Raw genomic sequence first — 21,132 nt, 5'->3', positions numbered from 1 at the left:
GAACTAACTACTAATTAAGTACTATAGTTGTCAAAGAAATGTGGTGGAGTGAAAAGTACAATATTTGTTACAATATTTCTCTCTGAAGTTACTAACTAATGTATAAAGTAGCATAAAATAGAGGCACTCAATTCAAGAACTTAGCACAATACATGAGTAAATGCACTTAGTTACTGTCCACCACTGCAAATCCCCTTTACTCCAATTAACTAAAGTTAATTCAAAGTTCCCAAATGAAGTCTAAACAGTGTAAAATTGGCAAAATTTTAAATTTAAATATTGTCATGTCAAAGATCAAGTTAAGAACAGTATTAAAGTGAACAAGCAAACAACACCAATATTCAGTGCTTTTCTCAGTGCAACGGACACATTCCTGTCAATACAAAAAAAAACAAAAAACTATTGATTTGATACCCAGCACTAATGGTGACATTTGACATGTTAATAAATTAGTCACTGAAAATGAATTAAAAAAAATAAAAATAAATAAAAATCACACACACAACACATTCCATTTCAACGTTTTACTGATTTGGCAAAGTTTTAAAAACAGATTATATAATTTCACAGCTTTAAATACAAGAAGCATATTTATTAATGATAATATAAAACAAGTAATGAAACATTTTCAAAGTCATTAGCCTACTTGACATTCCTCAATACACTGGACAAGAAACAGCGATACCAGTTACTATTATAGCAATTTTCAATATAGGAGGAGAGGGAAGAGAAAGAGACTGAAGAGAACAAAAATCAAGAGTAGGTTTGGTCACTTTCCAGAAAGAGAGAGAACAGATTAGTGATGTAGAGTAATAAAGAGAGACAGAAAGAAAGAGACATTTTAAGTTGGCACATTCATAGTACGTCAGGGTGTTGCAGTAGTTAATAGGGTTGCTACACCAAGGGAGAAGAGGGGGCCGTTGGAGGGTAAGAGGTTAGAGTCGGGGACCATGCAGTGAGTTCAGGCTGTTGTTGTCATTAGTGGTTACAACCACAGCAAACATGGCTGCCAGGTGACAGTAAAGCACTGATACTTCCAGCTGTTTTTCATCTCAAACAGCTTCTCTCTCTGTCAGTCAATGTTTTTGGCAACATGAAATTAGGCTTCTCCTTTACCAGAAGAGTTAATATTCCAGTGAAAGTTTGCTTTTTTCCCCCCAGAAGAAACGTACATTATCATCTTTTGCTTCTCACGCGGCTGTTCTGAAACTCATGCGGGCTAACGCAACCATCACTGATCTAGTCGCTTCTCAAATGCATTTCCTTATCCCAGAGTCCAGCTGCGCTCTGTCCGATAACAGTACTAAAGGCATAACAGAGGAGAAGAAGAAGAAGAAGTGGGAAACGGGGTGTAATTTGACATTCAGGCACACTTGAACAGCCACGCTGCAACACTGTAAAGTCGAAGGTCAGACAGAGTGCGTTCATGCACCGTCGGACCAAGCGTCACCACACGAGGGACTCAGATGCACACAAACACACATGCTCACATGTGCAAGCAATGGAGCACCTTTAAATGCAAGCACACACACACACACACACACACACAGACACACACACACACACACTTCTCGGGATGATAAAAACAAAGGAGAAACAAAGATTTCAGTCCAGAATGGTCCTTCTCGGCCTCCTTCCTCTCCTATAGATTAGATCAGTGGTCTCTCTCCGAGCCGGTTCATGTTAACATTACTAATGTTAAAGTAACTCTGCAGTTATAGTAGCTTCATATCAGTAGCATTTCACTGGCACTGCAGCGGTACACACAGTGGTGCTTCACACTGGTTTGTCCAGTCCACGCTGCAGTCCTGCCATGATGGCATTAAGACACGGGTTCAACCCCCCCCCTTCCCCTCGTTTTGTTACAGCTCCCCTGTTCAGGTAAGTGCAAAAATCTTCATCGTCGTCACCAACAACAACAACAATCTTGTCATTTTCTTCATCTTCGTCAGTGCCTGTGCTAATGCTGCCCAACATCGAAGCATCGGCATCATGGACAGATCCAAGATCAGTATTCAGCAGGAGAATACATTCTGCTCCGAATCAGTGGCAGGTGTCAAGAGCAGTCATAAGGGCTTGTCAATCACAGTCACACCTGTAGTAAAAAAAAACAAACAAAAAAACATAATATGTGATATAATGTTCATATATATCAAAATCAAAGCAAGTACTAACCACAACTGTCTGTGTTAATAGCAGCATTAGTATGAACATCAGTGGTAACTACAGGAATAGTTAATACTTGCAACAGCAATAATACCAACAGTATTATTTAAAGGGGACATATCATGCACATTTCAAAATCTATATTTTTAATCTGGGGCTCTACTGGAACATCTTAGCAGGATTTAAACTTCAAAAAACTCTTTATTTATCTTATACTGGCCCTTTATGCAGCCCCTCAGTTCAGCCTCTGTCTGAGACAGGCTGTTTTAGCTCCTGTCTCTTTAAGACCTCCCTCCAGATGAGTCCACTCTGCTCTGATTGGCCAGCTCTTGGAAGCTGCCCCTCGGCAGACATCCGCCAGCTGCAGAAGCAACGTCAACAAACCATGAAACAAATTATATTAGTAGGATTTCACTACTTTTTCTCGTTCTTTTACTTGAAATGTCAACTTCTCAAATACATCCCTACAGGTTTGAGCCAGAATCCGATCCGAAATATGAGAATGGACAACGTTAACAACATATGGAAAAACCTTAGCAACAACCTAAGCAACAAAGGCTACAGACAGCTGTTCTGCACCATCTGATGATACAGTTACTTAATCAACATAGAGCAGCAATCAGTGTATGTTTTTCTATAAAAAAAAAATTAAAATCTGCTGATATATCGTCACTGGGTTTTTGAAACTCTATATGTCTCTCCCTATATGTCAAAATAAATAAAATAAATAAATTCTGGTGTTGGGTTTGTACACTTTTTTTTCCAAAACAAAATCTCCTGATTAGCAGCAAGTTAGCCAAAGTTGTGCTAAGCAACATGGTCCTTTTGGTATAATTTGGTAAACGTGACTGTGTTCTGTTCAGTTTACTGATGTTACTGTATATGACTCCTTATAGCTGGACTGTATGGTTGACATCAGAATAACAACATTAATGAGAATATTTACGTTAAGTAGTTCATGTTGTCTGTTTGCAATTATGGATTTTGACAACAGAATTCAGTAAAACAACACACACTATGATCATATTATATGATTCCACTGAAAGTTGATATGTTTGGATACAAAATGTTAAGTTAGCAGCGACTGTGTGTTCTCATGTGTTGCCTACACACCTGCATAACTGCGTCCTGTGCTCATGCAGGTCGGCAGTAGTGTCCACTTGTCCGAGTTTGGATTGTAGAACTCCACAGAGGCCAAATTACAGCTGCCATCATCTCCTCCCACCACATACAGTACGTTGTTTACAGCACACACACCTGAAATACACACAGAATGAAGATTAACTGAGGTCTTACAGCTGTGTAGAACATCTGACGTGTGGTGCACAAGCCATCTTTCTTACCTGCATTGCGGCGACACATGTTCATGTCAGCTACCTGTCGCCAGCTGTTGGAGGCTGGATCGTAAACTTCACAGCTCTTCCTCACCAAAGGGCCGTCATGTCCCCCCACAGCATAAAGTAAACCTTTTAACACACCGACACCTGTGGAAGACATCCGACAAAAGATAAATAAAACTAAATTGACAGTTTTTCAAAATCATTCACCTCAGCGAGTACAGTAGAACATGCATCAATCTCCTTTTCCTGATCTCTTCAAGTATGTGTTAAAGGTTGTGTGTAGTTTTGATGGATGAACTTTGGCTTAAATTTTAAAAGAATTTAGTCAAACATAAAAACAAAACCTCAGACACACACACACACACACACACACACACCTGCTCCACTGCGTCTCGTTCCCATCTCAGCAATGTAGCTCCATGTGTTGCTTTTCGGGTTGTAGGCTTCTACTGTACTCAGACATTGCCTGGTGGCTCCATCATAACCTCCAACTGCATACAGGATCCCTGAAAAACACACAAGGAATGTGTAATCTATAACTTAGGATGAGGCACAATGCTGGACAGAATAACAGAAAAACCTTACAAAACAACACAGCAGCCCTGAAGTTAATACCAGTTTCATAATGTTAAGACTGTAAGTTGGGTGTTTGCTTTTGAAACCATATTATGTTGTGTATTTAAGCAAAATACTTAAACTGTCTTTCATTCTGTGTTGTTGAGGGTTTACTTGTGATCACTTTCATAAATTATTTTTCTTGTTTTTTTCATCATACTTTTTGATATTTTATCCTTCATCATATTACCTGATTTTTCAGTGTTTGTGAATAATATACCTGCAATTCAGGGCTAAGTCTTAATATAGAAAAAAATAACACCTTCACTAAAATGAAAGAAAAATGCTTCACTGGATATTTGGAAAAAAACAAATCAGTTTCAAATTGCAATTGGCCATTTTTATCTTCCCCACTGTGTTGCTCTACTTGCCCAAAACACTCTGGAAACATGCCTGCAAGAGCTATTCAGATTATTTAGAGATATAAACACTCTATTTTTAAGCATTTTTCCTTACTTATGTTATTGAATATCACTGACAAAATCAAAACTATAAAAGACATGGTCCAGTATCAATACCATAACACAATACTATCTAATTGCAATAATATGATATTGTATCAGGAGCTTCCTGTCTCTACAAACTATAGTTTCAACATCTCTGACAGTCAACAGAAAAAATATGGACTTTGCTAAAATTGTATTTACCGCAGGATTACTGAAAGGTATTGTAAGTGTTTCTGTTCTTTTCTCAACCTTCTGAATCTTAGCGCTGACTATAGTACTGAACTGGGAAATGTACTCACCATTAACAACGCCCACTCCTACACTGCTACGTCGGGTACTCATGGGTAACACATGGAACCACTCGTCTGTCTTAGCGTTGTACGCCTCAACTGTAGACAAACCTGCAAACACAATAAACAAGCATACATTTTATTATTTTCCATTTTTACAAACATTAATAGTCTGTAGCAACTCTTTAGCTCAGCCTCACTGATCACAGCAATCTAAAAATCACTTTTAAATTCACAACCGCACACAAAAACAACCATACCTGTGCTGCCATCAAAGCCTCCCACAGCGTACAGGAGTCCATTGAGCACAGAAGCACCAAGTGTTGACCGACGGTCCTGCATGCTGCTCACGCTCGTCCAGCGGTCCATCATCGGGTCGTAACAGTCAACCGTCCGCACGCGCAAAGAACCGTTGAAACCACCAACTGCATACACACACCCGCCCACGTACACAACACCTGAAGACAACAACATAGGAGATACACAGGTAAACAAAGATATCTCCAAAAAGACTCAGCAGCAGGCGTGTGATGTTGAGGACAGAGCAGTGCAGATGACAGCTTTGTGCTTTCTTATAGTTTAATATTATAAAAAAGGAGTCCAGAACTAATTGTACAAACAAACTTGTTACATAGGAAGACACATGTTTTTTTCTTTCATGTGTCTTCACAGTGAGGCCTATCTATGGAAGATGATCAGGAGCATGCCACCAGGGGTCGTGGTTAATGAACGAGACTGCAATACTCAGATCATAGCCACATTTAAATGTGCACAATACCAACAACACAATACCTGAAATAGCAACGTCTCAGAATGTGGATTTTTTGGAGTTTGGATCTCAGTGTAGCCAAGATCCAAAAAAAGAGTGACACATTTAATCTTTAATGTGACCAGACCTCATCCTAAAAATACTGAAACTTGCCATATTCTGTTGCCATGTCCTACTTCCAGCTGGGTGACAAACCGTGTGCAGTTTCCAATTTCTGAGAAATGCACCCTTTTCATGTGAATTTGGAAGATTCAGCCAATGTTATCTGTTGCAGCCCTGAGTTTGCTACATTGTCCATTTAGACTATTCAATCTTTTTAAAGGAGCGTTCAGGTCACACTTATAAAGTTGAGAATCCTCATGTAATGAAACTGTATTTGCAAGCTATTTGCATCCAGGAGATCATCAGTGACGGGTAAATATACCACCTTAACTAATGAACGGCCACTGCAGGGTGTAAATAATGGGAGACAAGCATGAACTCCACTAGCCTCATTAGCAGCCTGGATAATGGCGGGGTATCTTTCACGTTTTTTCATATTAAACCCAATGTAATACCTGAGTTTCAGTTAATATACTACTTTTTTCAATACCTTACTCTGAGGAATATTAACATTTTTCTTTTTTTTTTCATTTAACAAAATACACCAAACATTGTACAAAGTCGTACAAGAACTTTAACTAAATAAAATTATGGCAAAATTAACAAAAAGAATCAGATCAAACAATCAGTAAAGAAGAGCAGGAATCTGACCAAGAATTTGATGACCGCATTTGGTACTTGACAGTTTTTGATAATCAATGCTACAGACACATTTTGGTCGGAGACAAAAAAAGTACTGAGGTTCAGCATTCAGCCCTAGCCTAAATCTGTTGTTATTTACAGATAAAATTAAGTTATGTGAATATTTACCGCTAACTTAGTACACTTTTTGCCAGGAAACGTGGGTATTGTGAATCTTGTGTGATCCTCTGTGAGGCTGCGCTGTCTGATTTGGGGAGAATGTGAAGGTTAAGTCTGACCTTCAGGTCCTCTGAACTGAAGGAAACACCCTCATGGGTCACCTCCTTCAGAGGATCCAGACTGAACTGTGATGCAGTTTATGTTATTGTTTCCTACCTGCTCTGCACCTCCTGGTAGGAAGTTCAGCCACCTGGTACCATCGCTGCTCCTCAAAGTCGTAACATTCAACACTCCGGATGGCCTTGGGAGCCTGTCCTCCAACCACTACCATCACCTGAACACAACCAAAACAGCAGTGTCAATAATAAATAAACAGATTACATATCAATAAATGCTTTTCCTCTTCAACTCTGCTGTGGAGACTCTTAGTCTTGACTGTGTTCATACCTTAGGACAGCAGGCTGGAGTCCTCATACGTGTGCGTGCAGTCTTCATCAGAGCTCTCTGGTCAGCTGGGAGCAAGTGATACTTCATGGCCTCGATCAGGTAGTCTTTACACGCGCTGCTATTCTTAATCAGAGACTCCTCCTCCACCCGCTAACACAACCAAACAGTGAGAGAAGAACCAATCAGCCAAACAGGATTTACAAAGTTTTATATTCTGACACATAATGATCTGAAATCTGACGACTAAAACCTTATTCTACTTACATTTTACCTGACCAAATAGGTTACATGTTATATTTCTATGGTACATTCAGTGGCACGCTGGGGTTTCTAGAGGTGGGGGAGTACCTCATGTTTTTCCTGAAAAGACTAAATGCTTGATTGTCAAACTTTGGACTTCATAAAAACCTATTTTACCCTAAAATAATCAAATCTCAGTAACATCAGCTGCTCATGAAAGTCAAAACTTTCAACACAGGCACAGTAGAGGAATTAAATAAGCTCCCATGTCGAACAGGTGGCGACATCCATGTACTGAGAGATTAATTTGACTCCTACATGATACAACATGAAGAACAATGAGCCTCCGAAATTTAATTTTCAGGAGTTTGGGATTTTTTTTACCTACATCATTAACAACAAAATGACCTTTCCTAATAAGTGAAGCACTGTCCACTTTCATTACATCACTAATAACATCCTGTAGTGTGTATTCATGGATTATTTTTCACATAAAGCCAAGTTCAAATCTCCCACAGTTGTTTTTGTTAGCAAAGAGAGCAAATCAGTCCAACAACACACATACAAAACATTCTTGTCATAACCACCTGTTGTCTGTGAGAGTGAAGCAACTGCTAAATTCCTCCTGTCAAATGAAGAAAAACGTTTAGCTTGGCTCTTCTTGCTTATATCTGGGTGTTTGAGCTCCTCTGACATCCAAAAATTAACAAGAGGGGAATGATTAAAAATTTAAGTCCTGCTTCCTCCTTCCTCCAACACTGCCTGGTGTTATGGTACTACGTGCTTGTATATACATAATGATAATAATTCTCAGGGTTACAGTATATTACATTACATGAGTTACCTCTATATTTTTATCCATATTTACATTTTGTTCCACATGCTCCACATTTCTCCAATTTTTAACACTTCCTGACTGACATGCTACTACTGTAGTTCCTGCATTTCACATACTTCAGTAAGATTGCATCTTACATTTTACACCAAACCATCAGAGCAACAGAGAAGATAATCTATACCTGTCACATATTTTCTTTTCTTGTTACCCTGTGACAGGGAAAGCTATTGTGCAGCAACAAACAAAACTAAGACAAAACCCTACAAAACAGAGGTTAGTGAACCAGGATATTCACCAATACAGTAGCCTGGTTTCAGATGTCTCAATCTCTGTTCTTGCTCAACAACTCACTTGGTGAAAAAATTCTGTGAAACAAAGCCACAATTCAGTTTAAGTGTCAAGCTACAGATAGAGTTTATTTGACTGAAAATGTTCATGTCATAAATATAACAAACTGTCAAATGAGCAAATACAATCTGTAAACTTCATTTGGTATTGGTGTGAGCTGCACATGTGGTGATGTTTTTGCCATCTCATCCCCGTTTCAACAAAAAAACTAGTCGGACAACTCCTGTAAACTGGATACGTAGAAACATATTGCCTTTGCTGCATGCTGGCAAACACAGAGACGGATGATGAGTTTAAGCTGCCTGGGTGTTCAAATATTTATGCCACTAAAGCAGCACAGTTAAGAAACCTCAGTCATGGTTGTACTGGAGTCAAAACATCCAGTACTTGTGATCTGGGCAGAGACACGAGCCAAGAGAGACTGATCTTCCTGACAGCAGGTGACCTCGAGTGTTCTGCCTCCATCAAGAACATGCAGATGCAGACAAACATACCTGCACCAGGTACTCTCTGGAGAGCAGCGGCAGACGGACGTGTTCCATCAGGTGAGCCAAGTGTTCCTGGCGGACGTCTTTATCGTGGTTGACCCAAGCTATTACTGCCTCAAAAACCTGCACGACAATGTACACACACACACACACACACACACACAGACTTTAAGCACATTAGGTACAATTATATCTGTGTATACTGAGCAGGGGTGAATGTGTGTGTACCTTCTCCTCTGTAGGGATGGTGAGTTTGTCGCTGGCGATCAGGCTGGACACTTGCTCCATTCCCAAATTGAGGAACTCTTCACTTCCAACAACTTCAGTGAAATGTTGCTCTGCAAACAAAAAGCATAATGTGTAACTACTACTTCATGACTGCAGCTATTTTCCATAACCCTGTTTCTCTCTCCACATTTTTCATTAATTAAACCTGCTCTCATTCTGTCTCCTCCACTGTCCCACATCCTCCAGGACACACACAAACCAATTTTAGTAAAGCAATAAGAGCTGTCACACTCGCACTCACACACACAGAGTTTTGCACACACAAACCTGCGTAGCTGTTGGCCTGTGCAAGGAGCTGAGAGCAGGCGTGCAGGTCGGCGAATGCTCGTATTCCCAGACAGTTGGATGGATGAAGCTGAGAGCTCAAGAAGTCACAACAAGCCTTTTTCACCTCGTTCAGCTGGAGCAGTCCTGCTGCAGGCAGCAACGCCTGTAAAACAAACACACAGTGTCCTGCATTAGGTGATATGTTTAGTACTATATGATACAGCTGAATGCATTTAAAGGATTGGCCTGATATGTAGAAACAACTTCTTCATGTCATTATTGCTACAGTTTCCTTGAATGAAAAAATAAAAAGCTCTACTTGAGGCTGTCACTGTAGGAAGACCTCTCTGTTATATGCATGTGTGTGAGCACGTGATCACTATTTATCAAGTGAAATAAAGAGATACTTTTAATCTATTTTGTGTGTTTATTTGCACTGCAGTGATCTGATTATTCTGTCATCTCAGCAGCGATCTGATGTCAGCAACATCAACGTGAACATGAAAACAAGATTCCCATTTTTTGATTAATCTAGTAAATATAACCCAGCAACACTTCTGCTGAAAAAAGCCTGATTACTTGACCATGTATGCAAAACTGTGTTTTAAAATATGTGCCTGTGCAACGAAAAGATCTGTGCAGGAAACGTACAGTCATGTTGGAAAGGAAAAAGGATGTAACCTCCTTCTGTGCTCTCTTTCTCTGTACTACACAGTCATTTGTGATGAATGAAATGACACAATAGGGAATAAAGACGTCTCACTTTCTTATCTGCAGTCTATTTTTGTTTACCCGATGACTTGCTTTAAAAAGATTCCCTGAAATGGGGATGACATAATTTCAGTTGGGAGGGATACAGCAGATAGTTAGGGATCAATCTTAAATGTAAACCAGTGGGTTTGACTATCAGTTATGAAGAGAAAGGAAGATTTATTTAATAGGATGGGAAGAAAAGAGGGATTCTTCAAAAACTTGTGTTGACTTCAATGTTTGGACCTTTAGGACACACCTGCTGGTGCAGCGTGAGGTCACTACAGAAGATGTTTTCCAGGACATTCAAGTGACATTTTCATGGCATCTTTAAAGATGTCTGATCAGGATTTTTATGAGGGGCTGCTGCAGTATTCTGATAACTGGTGTAGTGTAATCAGAGAAATGCAACACAGATTAATATGTTATCTAATATCATCCTTTAACCTCATGTTAATGTCGTATATGTAAACACAGTCTTTAGTATTTTTCAGTGGTCATATGGGCAACTGACTGTTGTTTTAAGACAGATTTGAAAGATTGTGAACCTGTCCTTTAAAGTTAAACAGATTTGGTTGTGTTTCTAATGACCAGTGTGACACTGAAAGTGTTGTGGGAGTCTGCTCAATGTGATAATAGTCTGTAGTTATTAAGATAATGCATGTATGTGAGTATAAGTGTGTGTGTGTGTTTACCTGCACGTTATCCTCAGTGACCTGTATCTCTGCTGTGTAGATGTAGTCCACCAGAAGTCCCAGAGTCCAACCATCCATCTCCTTTATCCTGACTCGTTTCGCTCTGCTCTCTGCCATCTCCCCTGAGGGCAAACACACGTCCATCACCACCGAGGAGGTTATTATTGTATGTTCATCAGCATTAAAGAACAAACAAAAGGAAACTAAAACACAGGCAGCCTGATCATTATCCCTACCTGTGAACATAGCATGGAAGTAAGGGCTCCCTGCGGCGAGAACCACTCTGTGAGCAGCGATCTCTACATCCTCCGCCACTATGGTCACGTCACACAACAAGCTCTGGCTGTACACACGTGTGTGAGACGGAAACAAAATGAGAGAGGGAGAAAATATAAGTGTGGATGGTTGCACACAGAGGATTTGGGGATGATGAGAAAACAGAGAAATGAAGAGAGAATTTACCTGCGCAGCTCGTTCATGACTTTGAACGCCTTCCTCATGTGCCGAGGGTTGAGAGTGACGGGACCTTGCCTCTCGACTCCGTCTTCTTTGTCCAGAGCGTGTGGACAAAGTCTAGTGCACCTGAGACAGACGGGACAGACACACATACGTTAAGCAAGCACACAAATATGCACAGATATAAACAGAGAATAACTAAGTAGGAGTGCATGTCTAGATTACTGAGGACAGATGTAGGACTGTTGCTTTCTTCTACATACAGGAGGTTGGCAACAATGTCATAATACACTACGAGGTTTATTATTGTTCATATACGATGCCCACTTTAAAAAATGAGAAGCTGTGTTCAGATGAAACCATTATGGTTACGTCTGTTGCACCAGTTGGTTGGTTTAACTGTTAGCGAGGAGGAACTGTAACAATTAGTAAATACTGTTGTTATTAGTGCCTTGAGTTTATTATACCCTGATTTAGAGGCTCAGGAGATGAGCAGGTCGTCTACCAATCAGAAGGTCGGTACTTCGATCCCTGACTCCTCCTGTCCACATGCTGAAGTGTCCTTGGTCAAGAGACTGAACCCTAAATTGTTCCCGATGGTTGCATCAGCACCCTGCGTGGTAGCTTGCCGCCATCGGTGTGTGATTGTGTGTGTGTGTGAATGGATGAGTGAGCAGCAGAAACATTGTAAAGCGCTGTTGATAAATGCAGCCATTTACCATTTAAAGGGTTGGTTCACCGAAATTACAAAAACATATTTTCCTCTCTCTGTAGTTATGCAGAGAGTTTTGGTTTTATTTGTCCAAATATTGAGATTTCTGCCTTTAGAGTTGCAAACTAAAGATTATTTTCATTAATATCGATTAATCTGCTGATTTTTTTTCTATTAATCAATATAATGTCCGAAAAAAATCGAGAGAACACCTGTTATAATTTCTTAGTCACAAGCCGACATCTTCAAATGTCTTGTTTTGTCAGATCAACGGTCAAAAATCCACATATGGCACAGAAAAGCTTCTGATTCTCACATATGAGAAGCAGCAACCATTAAATATTTGGTATTTTTGCTTAAAAATTAAAAACCATTATTTATTAAATAGTTGGTGATTATTTTCTGTCGATCGGCTAATCGATTAATGGACTAATTGTTGCAGCTCTAGAAAAATGACTTATAATTTCCCAGAGTCAAAAGTGACATCATCAGATGTCTTGTTTAGTCTGACCAACAATCTAAACTCCCAAAATATTCAGTTTACTCCCATAAATGACAAAGAAAAGCATTACATTATCATATCTGAGAGGCTGAAACCAGCAGATTTATCGATTAATCATTGAAGCTCTGCTCCAACACAATGGAGATTAATGGAATTTTGTTTGCACTTCTCACGGAATCACAAAAGGTGAGAAAGTATGTTAATATAATTTGGATGAACCCACCCTTTAAACTGTTTCATGGATATTTTTTGAGGTGTCTCGAGCACCTGCGAGCCAATCGTTATCTGTCAGTTATTGTATCAATTACAAACACGGCTTTAATGTGGGTGCATCGCAGCAGGTTGAATGTCAGCTTGCAGCATTTGTCACCTATAAAGAGTTCAAGCTGCAGGTGCACTAGTGAAAAATCTAATTGTTTTGAATATGTTAAAGGATGTGTGCATAAAAATTCTTACGATAAACACCAAACATGGACAAACTACATACAGAAAAAGAGGTCACAAGTTGACAAAGATATGATTGATTAGTATATGACGAATGCTGCTCTGGCATGAACGTGAGTCGACACTGTAGCTGCGTTTAAAACTGTGATTTACTTAGTTTCTTTACTTAATTACTTCACAGTTAAAAGTGTCGATTCACTCATTCATTCAGTTACAAGGGAAGTTTCTAGCCATGTGGTTTTGGTTTTGAGGACACAGATGTCTACAGTATGTAAAATATTATATCCGAAATATTAGAAACACCTCTCAGTATAACAAAAATAATTCAAGAGTACCACGAACTCCAGGCTCCAAAATGACCACATAGTTGAATCAACACCTCTACAAGACACTTTCAACAAAAACTGACAACTATACTCTTAATGAAGGTAGGATTTATTGCATTAGACTGTGAAGCTGGATCTACTGTGGGCCCTGGGGAAAAAATGTTGTTGGGCTCCTATCGACCGTGCAACCCGACCCCTCTGTGCAGTGTTTATGCACCCTTTCTCTTCACCCAAACAGCCCAGCTTCTGTGCACATCTATTAGTTTGAGGTAATTTGATTAAACACATCTTTATTTAGGAATATGCACCGTGAGAGCACAATGTAAACTGATAACTAAGGACTTAAGATGAGATCTTAGAGGAGAATAGCTAATAATGCAGGACTGGCTATAGTTGATTTTGTACTTAAGTGGTGCAACAAATTAGCAATTAATCAAATTACTAAAACCAATTGACACACTTGAACCTGGATCTTTTGGGGTCCCTGAGACAGTTGTAGTAAAGTGACCACTGGGTGTAAACTTGAATTTGGAGATGTTGAACATTTTTAGCAAACAACAAGTACACAAATATCAGTAACTAATACTTGGCCTCTCTCTATCATACCTAAAACCACTGGTGGAAAGTAACTATTCTACTTACTGGTATTTCTGGTTTCATTTTACACCAAACCAAAAATAACCTTTATTATTGTCCAGGTCTACATTTTAAAAACAGATAATATATCTCAAGAGATTTCCTAGTTACATTTAGATTAAATAAATACTTTAACTACATTTATTTGGCAGCTGTAGTTTAGAACTGCAATGGTTAGACGATTAATCGATTAGTTGTCAACTAATGAATTACTCGCCAACTGTTTTGATAACTGATTAATTGTTTGGAGTCATTTTTTAAGTGCCAAACTCCTCTGGTTCCAGCTTGTCAAATGTTAATATTTTCTAGTTTATTTAGTCTTCTGTGTAATAAACTGTGTAGTAAACTGAATATCTTTGAGTTGTGGACTGTTGGTTGAGACAAAACAAGACATTTGAAGACGAAATCTCGGGTTTTGGGAAACAGCAATCGACTTGTTTCACCATTTTCTGACATTTTATAGACCAAACAACTAATCAATTAATCGAAAAAAAAATCAGCAGATTATTCGATAATGAAAATAAATCATTAGTTGCAGCTCTACTTTAGTTACTTTAAAAAATAAGATTATACATACAAAACATACAATGTGCTCATAAAATATGATGCTGTGTTATAGATTAAACTACACTACAGAATATAAAATAATTAAATTAGCTCCACCTCAACCAACTACAACAGTAAAATGCTACTCACACATGAATGTACCAGTAATAACAATGATGTAATAATCCAATATGTAATGTATAAAACTGCACTGAGAACTTAAATCTTACTTTAAGTACTTACATTTTGCTGATTATATTTTAACATTTCTTTTCTGAAATTCTAACATGTATTGAGTTTTTCTTTGTGTATGTAACGAAAAGTATTGTGTATGTTGACTTATCTCTTTTTTACAACTAGAAAGATAGAAAAAGGAAGACAAACGCAGACAAAATGAACATGAAACCCAAATAGATCAGCCATGGTTACAAGTGTTAATTGTCAAAGAAGGGCGTCTACAAAACCAGTATCTTGAAATTTATACACCAGTTAGTCCATAAGCATCTTGAACTGTGTCATAAATCATCCATTTCTTCCATTTATTAACAAAAAACATTTTCTCTCACTCTAAGCTGATCTGGACATTTTTATCAAAGTATAAATCTCTCAGATAATTCCCAACTATTGTTCTATAATAGGGGGTTCAGTCTTATACCAATTTCTTGTTATTATCTTCTTGCTTGAGATCAGTAATACCTTAGTTGACATATCTTGTCATTATCAGTGACACAATCGTTCATATTTCCAAGATACATAACTTTGCATTCCTTAGATACATGCACATTTTCCCAAAATTAGTGTAATTTAAGACAATCACAAAAAAATATGTTTGCCTCTCTATCCCCATATACTTTCACATACATGCATTTTAATGGGGGACTTTAACTTGTAATGTAGTATTTTTGCAGTGCAGTATATTACAACTTTAATACTTCCTCCATCACTGCACAAAACACACCAACAACATGCAACCAACGCATCCAACACGTACATATGATTATGCTGCTCATGGCAAAATCACGTGGCCCTTGTTTGCTGTCACAAACACACCCACACACACATACACATGGCCGCATAGCAGTTAACACACACACACACACACACACACACACAACATCCTCCAAACACAAACACCTCTGTTATCCCAACAATCTTGATGTTACAACATGATCCGGCTGCTGTTGCTGTTGCTGCGGCGGCGGACAGGCTCGGTTATCTGTCCCCGACCAGCGAGCAGCCACACCGGCTGGCCGCTGTCTCTGTCAATGCGGCACCATCAGTCAAGCAGCCACTGGGGAACGTCAACACACACACACACACACACAGAGAGAGAGAGACAGAGAGATAGATAGATACACACTGTTTTTTTGCACTTACAGCGGATGACTGTCCATGATTCCGGTGTTTTTCAGAGGCTGAAAACTTGGCCCAGCGGCATGCACCATTCCATATCCACAATGTCGTCTTTTAATGGGTCTAAATTCAAGCGTGAATCACGGCGATCATCTGTCCAGAGGCGGCGAGACGGGCTGACGGCAGACCCATTAAAGCAGCCTGTTTCATATAAATACACAGCCCGACTGCGGTGACACTCAGTACAAACACGTTGCGATCCAACCCGGCTGTTGTACCCAGCGGACTGCTTCTTCTGTCGGCTGAAAAAACGCGCAGGAAAGCCGTTGACAAAGTGGGTTTATTTTTATTCTGCTGCTTTCCCCCCCCGCAACCCCTCCTCCTCCTCCTCTTCTTCTTCCCTCCTGGGGTGTATATGGGTGCGAGAGGCGGACGGACAAGGCTACCTGTTATTTTCCAATCGCTGATTAAAACGCACAAACAAGGACATGTCTGTAAAGATGGTCCTCCGAGCAACCAAGGCGTCCCGCAAGAAAGCGCTGTCTCCCTCTAGCTGTGGAAGACTGAGCGGGGAGGAGCCGCCTGCTGTCAGGCGAGGAGGGGGGGCTGACCAGGCAGCAGTGGTGGAAGAAGTACTCAGACCCTTTAATTCAGTAAAAGTAGTATACAGCAATGTGTAAATAGTCCATTACAAGTAAAAGTCCTGCATGAAAATAGGTATGAGCAGCAAAATGTACTTGAAGTATTAAGATGAAAGTACTGGTTGGTTCGGTTGACTGATATATTATTGTATATGACATCATTAGATTAGATATATTATTATGTATGACATCATTGGATTATTAATATTGAAGCATCAGTGTGTAAGCAGCATGATGATTAATGAGAATGGAAAGAAGAAAAAAGCAAAGTTCTGATACACAAATCTATTTTCAGATTTTGGACTTTTTCTCTAATCTTTGATCATTCGAACAAATTTTATTGAAATGAAACCATGTGAGAAGTTTAGTAGGAAAAAAAAAACATTATTTGGTGGAGCTGTTAACAAATCACAGACATCTGATATGTGACTCCGACTACACACTGCCTTTTTGTAAGACGTCAAAAAGGTTGGAAATCACTGGTTTCATCGTTAACATTGTGTTGTATTTTAAAAGCTTGTTATATTATCCATTATGTCAAATCTTCATCTGAAAAGTATCTAAAGCTGTCAAATAAATGTAGTGGAGTAGAAGTATAAAGTAGCATCAAATGGAAATACTCAAGTAAAGTGCAAGTACCTCAAAATTGTACTTAAGTACAGTAAATGTGTTACTTTCCAACACTGGAAGTTAGACACGATGGAAATAAAATATGTTAGAGTTATAGGATAATAAGTCAAAATGTTTCATTTTCTGATTCAGAATTATGAGCTATTAAGTCAAAATGTTGAGTTACTAAGTCAAATATATACTTTTTTATTTTGAAAATAGAGAAAGTAAAAATTGTGACTCATCATTTTGACTTAAAATCACAGTTTTTTTGTTTGTTTGTTTTTTACACACTATCAAGATCAGAGACCCCTGGTTTGCAAAAAGCTTTGTCCCCAGAGAAGATTTTTGCCTGGCTGTAACATCAGTGGACAGACGAGAGCTGTGAATCTGAGTAGAACAAGTCTGTTCTGGTGTGAAGACGCTGAATGCATTAGAGACAACAGGCTGTCAGGCAGCTCAGTCTTGGCTTAGAAATAACCCTGAAGACATTGTTAACTGATCTTCATGTGTAAAACTGGTGGAATGCTCCTTTAAATTCTACAAAGAGCTTAACTGTATTTTAAATCCCAACAAATTAATGCAATGTAATACAAGAGAAAAACATAAACAAGTCCAGATTCAAAAGACTAACAAAATTTATTTTATTTTTACAGTAAAAAAAAGTCAGCAAAAGAAATATTTACACAAATCAAAATACTGAAAAAAGTTGAAGTAAAACAATCTGTATCATGATTTTCCCTCAGAAAACTATTCTCCAGTTCATAATAGAGTGTTAAGGTATCGTCACATTACGCTTCCATCCTGCGAATATTCACTCCGTCTGCCGTTCACTTCAATTGAAGCTCACAGTTTGTGATCACTCTGCTTAATATTCATTTATAACAGAAGATTAATGTGACTGTACCTTTAGTGTGTTAATTTGGTTTTAAAGGGGCAGGGGGCAAACTAGCCGAGGCCTGCTCCAAGAAGGCCAGCGGTCCGGGAGGAGGAAGGTCTGAAGGTTTGCGATGCTGAACGCTCACATCCTCCAGAACTTGTTGCCAGTGGTGCAGTTTGGTTAAATGCTTCTGAACCAGTAATTCTTTCCTCTGTAGCTCGTTACGTAACTCTGACACATCCTGGAGTGAGAAGGGGAAAAAAAAAACGTACGTGAGAAGAGAGAAGGCGTATTAACACGTGGATAGAAACAAATATTATGTCAACCCTGACAGTGATTCACTAATGCGAGTCAAAGAAAAAGGGGCAATACCAGTTGCCAATAAGAAGTTTAAGATCTGTAAAGTGACAGAGGTTTTAAGCATGAGGGGAAAACATTACATACTGTTTTTGTGTTTATGTATTTGTGATAATAGGTGCTGCGACAGATCGAAAGAGTGAAAACCTACAAGAACATATACATTTGGAAATGCGGTGGGGACGCTTCAAACGACGGAGAAAAGTGGGAATTCAAGTCAGTGTAATAATTCACCTCTTTCACCACCTGCTCTGGTTTCTGCACAGATAACTGAAGTCGTTTCTGTAAGAAGAAGCACTCTGTCTGTCGAGCCACGTCCAGGAACTTCTGTATGCACTGGTCCACACCTGCAATCAACAGACAAAAAAGGTATCAATATACAGACTACAATACAAGATAAATTAACATGAACAACAACGAAATACCAGACTTCACTCACCAGTTCGAATCTCCTCCTGGTCGGTCCCATTAACATAGTCTTGGCTCACCAGAGATGCAAAACATGCCTGAAGAATGAACACAGAGAGAGACATTAGTAAATTTGCCTTTTTCTGGATGAGTGGTTATAAATCCTTCTCTTTGGGGACTTAAATGAACAAATGAGAGTAGTCCCAGAGACCAAGCTGTGTTAAATTTAGTTTTTCCATGAGAATCTTTTTCCCCCCTTCCCATCAGCTTTCTAGCCAAAGTCAAAGCATAGAGAAACAAGCTCTGAGAGAAAGAAACCACAGATTGATCCGTGACTTCATAGACCACATAGTTTGGAGTGTGATATAATCATTTGTAGGACTGAGGAAATTTTGAATGACACCCACATTGGTCTAAACAATACCATAAAACCAAGATTACATATCAAATGACTTTCAAAGGCTCAAAATGATGGACTACTTTATCTAAAGTACATAGACACCCATATGTGGTTGTTGAACCTCTGATTTCAAAGTTTGTTTTCCAGTTCGATTCCATTTCTCAAGTTGCGACTTTGTTTCCTAATCCAAACACAGATGGTAGCTGGTGGCTACGTGGATAGGAAACAGAGCTGCAACTTGAGAAAGGGGTTAAAATTCTGTTTTTTTTTTTTAATCATGCAGCAGACGGAATATTTTTTTTATCCAGATGGTTAGAAGAGTCTTTGAAGCTTGTGGAAATACCCTCAGAACAATAGTAAGATGTTGTTATACGCCTTTCTGGGATTTTCCAACATCGCTGAGTATTTATCTTTTAAGGAAATGGCTGCTTAGCTCTGTGACTTCAATATAATGTTAATAAACACTCACAGAGCGCGTTATTAGGAACACCTGTGCAATCTAATGCAATCCAGTACAGCAGCTCTGCCATAACTTCTACTTTTATGAAGCTTATACGTTTTCAGTTGTTTCTGACATCAGACAGGTGATAATTCGACTTTATGTTTATCATTGAGGTCATAGTGGGTGGTGTTTGTGTACTGGAGTGCATTATATTGAAAAGTGTTCGTAATATTTTGACCCCCACACGTATGTTAATGAGGTGGACAAAATATTAGGAACACCTTTCAATATTATGTAAATTAAAGAGTACGGTCTAGACATGCTCCATGTGAAAAGTGCCCTGAGATGACTTTTGTTGTGATTTGGCGCTATATAAATAAATTGGAATTGAATTGAATTGAATTAAAATGAACATAATGCATTCCGGTACACCACCTCTATTGCCAACTACGACCTCCATAATAAACATAAAGTAGAATTTATGGCATAGCTGTGGCACAGGTGGTCCTGGTGAAGTGCTCACTGAGTGTATGAGAGGCAGAAACTGAAGCTTTGTTACTGTGTGCTGTAGCATTAAGATTTCATTAATTGGAAATATGAAGTGTGTCCCAAATCACGAAAAACAACCCCAGATCAAAAGTACACAAAAGTACGTGGACAAGGGTGTCGGGAATACTTTTGGCCAGGTATATAATATGATTCCTACTGTACATAACATAGTAAATGGGTATAATGGGTTGTAGCATCACAAGTAAAGGAAATCAGATGTACAACCATGTTATTGTTATGATATTTAATGCTATACTGGGTTTAGTAATGTCAGATTACATACAGCCAGCGAGGCTTTGTCAGCTATCAATCACAGATACATACTGTCTTGTTTTTGATGTCTGGATTAAGAGGGGAGAGACTGACTACAGAGGCGTTCAGGAGATGGAAAAGGAGCATGGAGGAGAGTTGTAAACTGTGGGGTTAAACGTTATGGAGCCTCAAGTATGAGCCATAAACTAAGTTGCTGAGTTATCACGTAACGCTAGCACTAACGTTAGCTCATTTATTTTAACGTCTACAGACAGTGCATTGTTTCCTCAATAAAGCCGTTGCGAAACAAGAAAAGTGTTTGAAAGCTTTCATATATTGAGAGGCTGTAGTATTTTTCCAAAACCAGCTAAGGAAGCTTTAAACTTCACCCAAGCTAGAGAACTGTTAAATGAGCTAACAACAGTTAGCACACACAGCTAACAGCAGGTAGCTCATTAGCTTCCTACCTCGAAGGAAGCCTCCAGTTCATCCACCAGCGTGTTGCTCCCCGGGCTCCTGGCAGCGGTACCGGGGAAGCTTGGCTGGCCTGGTCCACCAGGACCCCCTACGGGATGTGCAGTAGGCGGCTGCTGACCGGGAAACATCCCACTCATAGACGATGCCATTTTCATCTGTTTTTTCCCCGTCTAGCCGGTTCACGCATGCGCACACGGCCGGATATTACTGCAAGCCAATTTTTTTTTCCTAGGATGGCGAAGTCATGACCCG

At 39.2% G+C, this 21,132-nt stretch overlaps 2 protein-coding genes across 3 annotated transcripts; both read right to left on the bottom strand.

Annotated features, from left to right (window-relative positions):
* Positions 1-509: 509 nt before the first annotated feature.
* On the bottom strand, positions 510-16,371 carry klhl2 (kelch-like family member 2). 2 transcript variants are annotated; one of them, XM_067585030.1, is made up of 15 exons: positions 15,890-16,368; positions 11,353-11,472; positions 11,127-11,233; positions 10,891-11,012; positions 9,446-9,608; positions 9,119-9,228; positions 8,897-9,013; positions 6,977-7,126; positions 6,746-6,863; positions 5,118-5,315; positions 4,867-4,968; positions 3,884-4,012; positions 3,510-3,650; positions 3,280-3,423; positions 510-2,095 (listed from the first exon to the last, which is right to left on the bottom strand). In XM_067585030.1, the coding sequence occupies exons 1-15, from the start codon at positions 15,955-15,957 to the stop codon at positions 2,067-2,069; spliced, it is 1,818 nt and encodes a 605-aa protein (XP_067441131.1). In that variant the 5' UTR covers positions 15,958-16,368; the 3' UTR covers positions 510-2,066. The 2 variants fall into 2 exon arrangements, with proteins under 2 accessions (XP_067441131.1, XP_067441130.1); XM_067585029.1 differs by lacking the exon at positions 510-2,095 and adding an exon at positions 2,110-2,527 and having other exon boundaries at positions 15,890-16,371.
* A 1,364-nt stretch (positions 16,372-17,735) lies between these two features.
* med28 (mediator complex subunit 28) lies at positions 17,736-21,074 on the bottom strand. Its single transcript, XM_067585028.1, has 4 exons — positions 20,871-21,074; positions 18,792-18,858; positions 18,587-18,699; positions 17,736-18,236 (listed from the first exon to the last, which is right to left on the bottom strand). Exons 1-4 carry the CDS (start codon positions 21,033-21,035, stop codon positions 18,033-18,035), a joined length of 549 nt encoding a protein of 182 aa, XP_067441129.1. The 5' UTR covers positions 21,036-21,074; the 3' UTR covers positions 17,736-18,032.
* Between the last annotated feature and the right edge of the window lie 58 nt (positions 21,075-21,132).

This window comes from Thunnus thynnus, chromosome 3, assembly GCF_963924715.1.
Source record: "Thunnus thynnus chromosome 3, fThuThy2.1, whole genome shotgun sequence".
NCBI classification, from domain to species: domain Eukaryota; kingdom Metazoa; phylum Chordata; class Actinopteri; order Scombriformes; family Scombridae; genus Thunnus; species Thunnus thynnus.
The sequence above is the reverse complement of the archived record's forward strand: the minus strand, read 5'-3'. Positions and strand labels throughout refer to the sequence as shown.

Bases quoted from the DNA above. Each gene is read 5' to 3' on its own strand.
- klhl2 (XM_067585029.1), bottom strand. From the start codon at position 15,957: ATGGTGCATGCCGCTGGGCCAAGTTTTCAGCCTCTGAAAAACACCGGA. The intron at 9,229-9,445 runs GTTTGTGTGTGC...TTTTGTTTGCAG, and splicing joins ACAGGCCAACAGCTACGCAG to AGCAACATTTCACTGAAGTT. The intron at 4,013-4,866 runs GTGAGTACATTT...TGTGTTTTTCAG, and splicing joins AGGAGTGGGCGTTGTTAATG to GGATCCTGTATGCAGTTGGA.
- med28 (XM_067585028.1), bottom strand. From the start codon at position 21,035: ATGAAAATGGCATCGTCTATGAGTGGGATGTTTCCCGGTCAGCAGCCG. The intron at 18,700-18,791 runs GTGAGTGAAGTC...TGTTGATTGCAG, and splicing joins CCAGGAGGAGATTCGAACTG to GTGTGGACCAGTGCATACAG. The intron at 18,237-18,586 runs GTGAATTATTAC...TTCTCACTCCAG, and splicing joins CAGAGCAGGTGGTGAAAGAG to GATGTGTCAGAGTTACGTAA.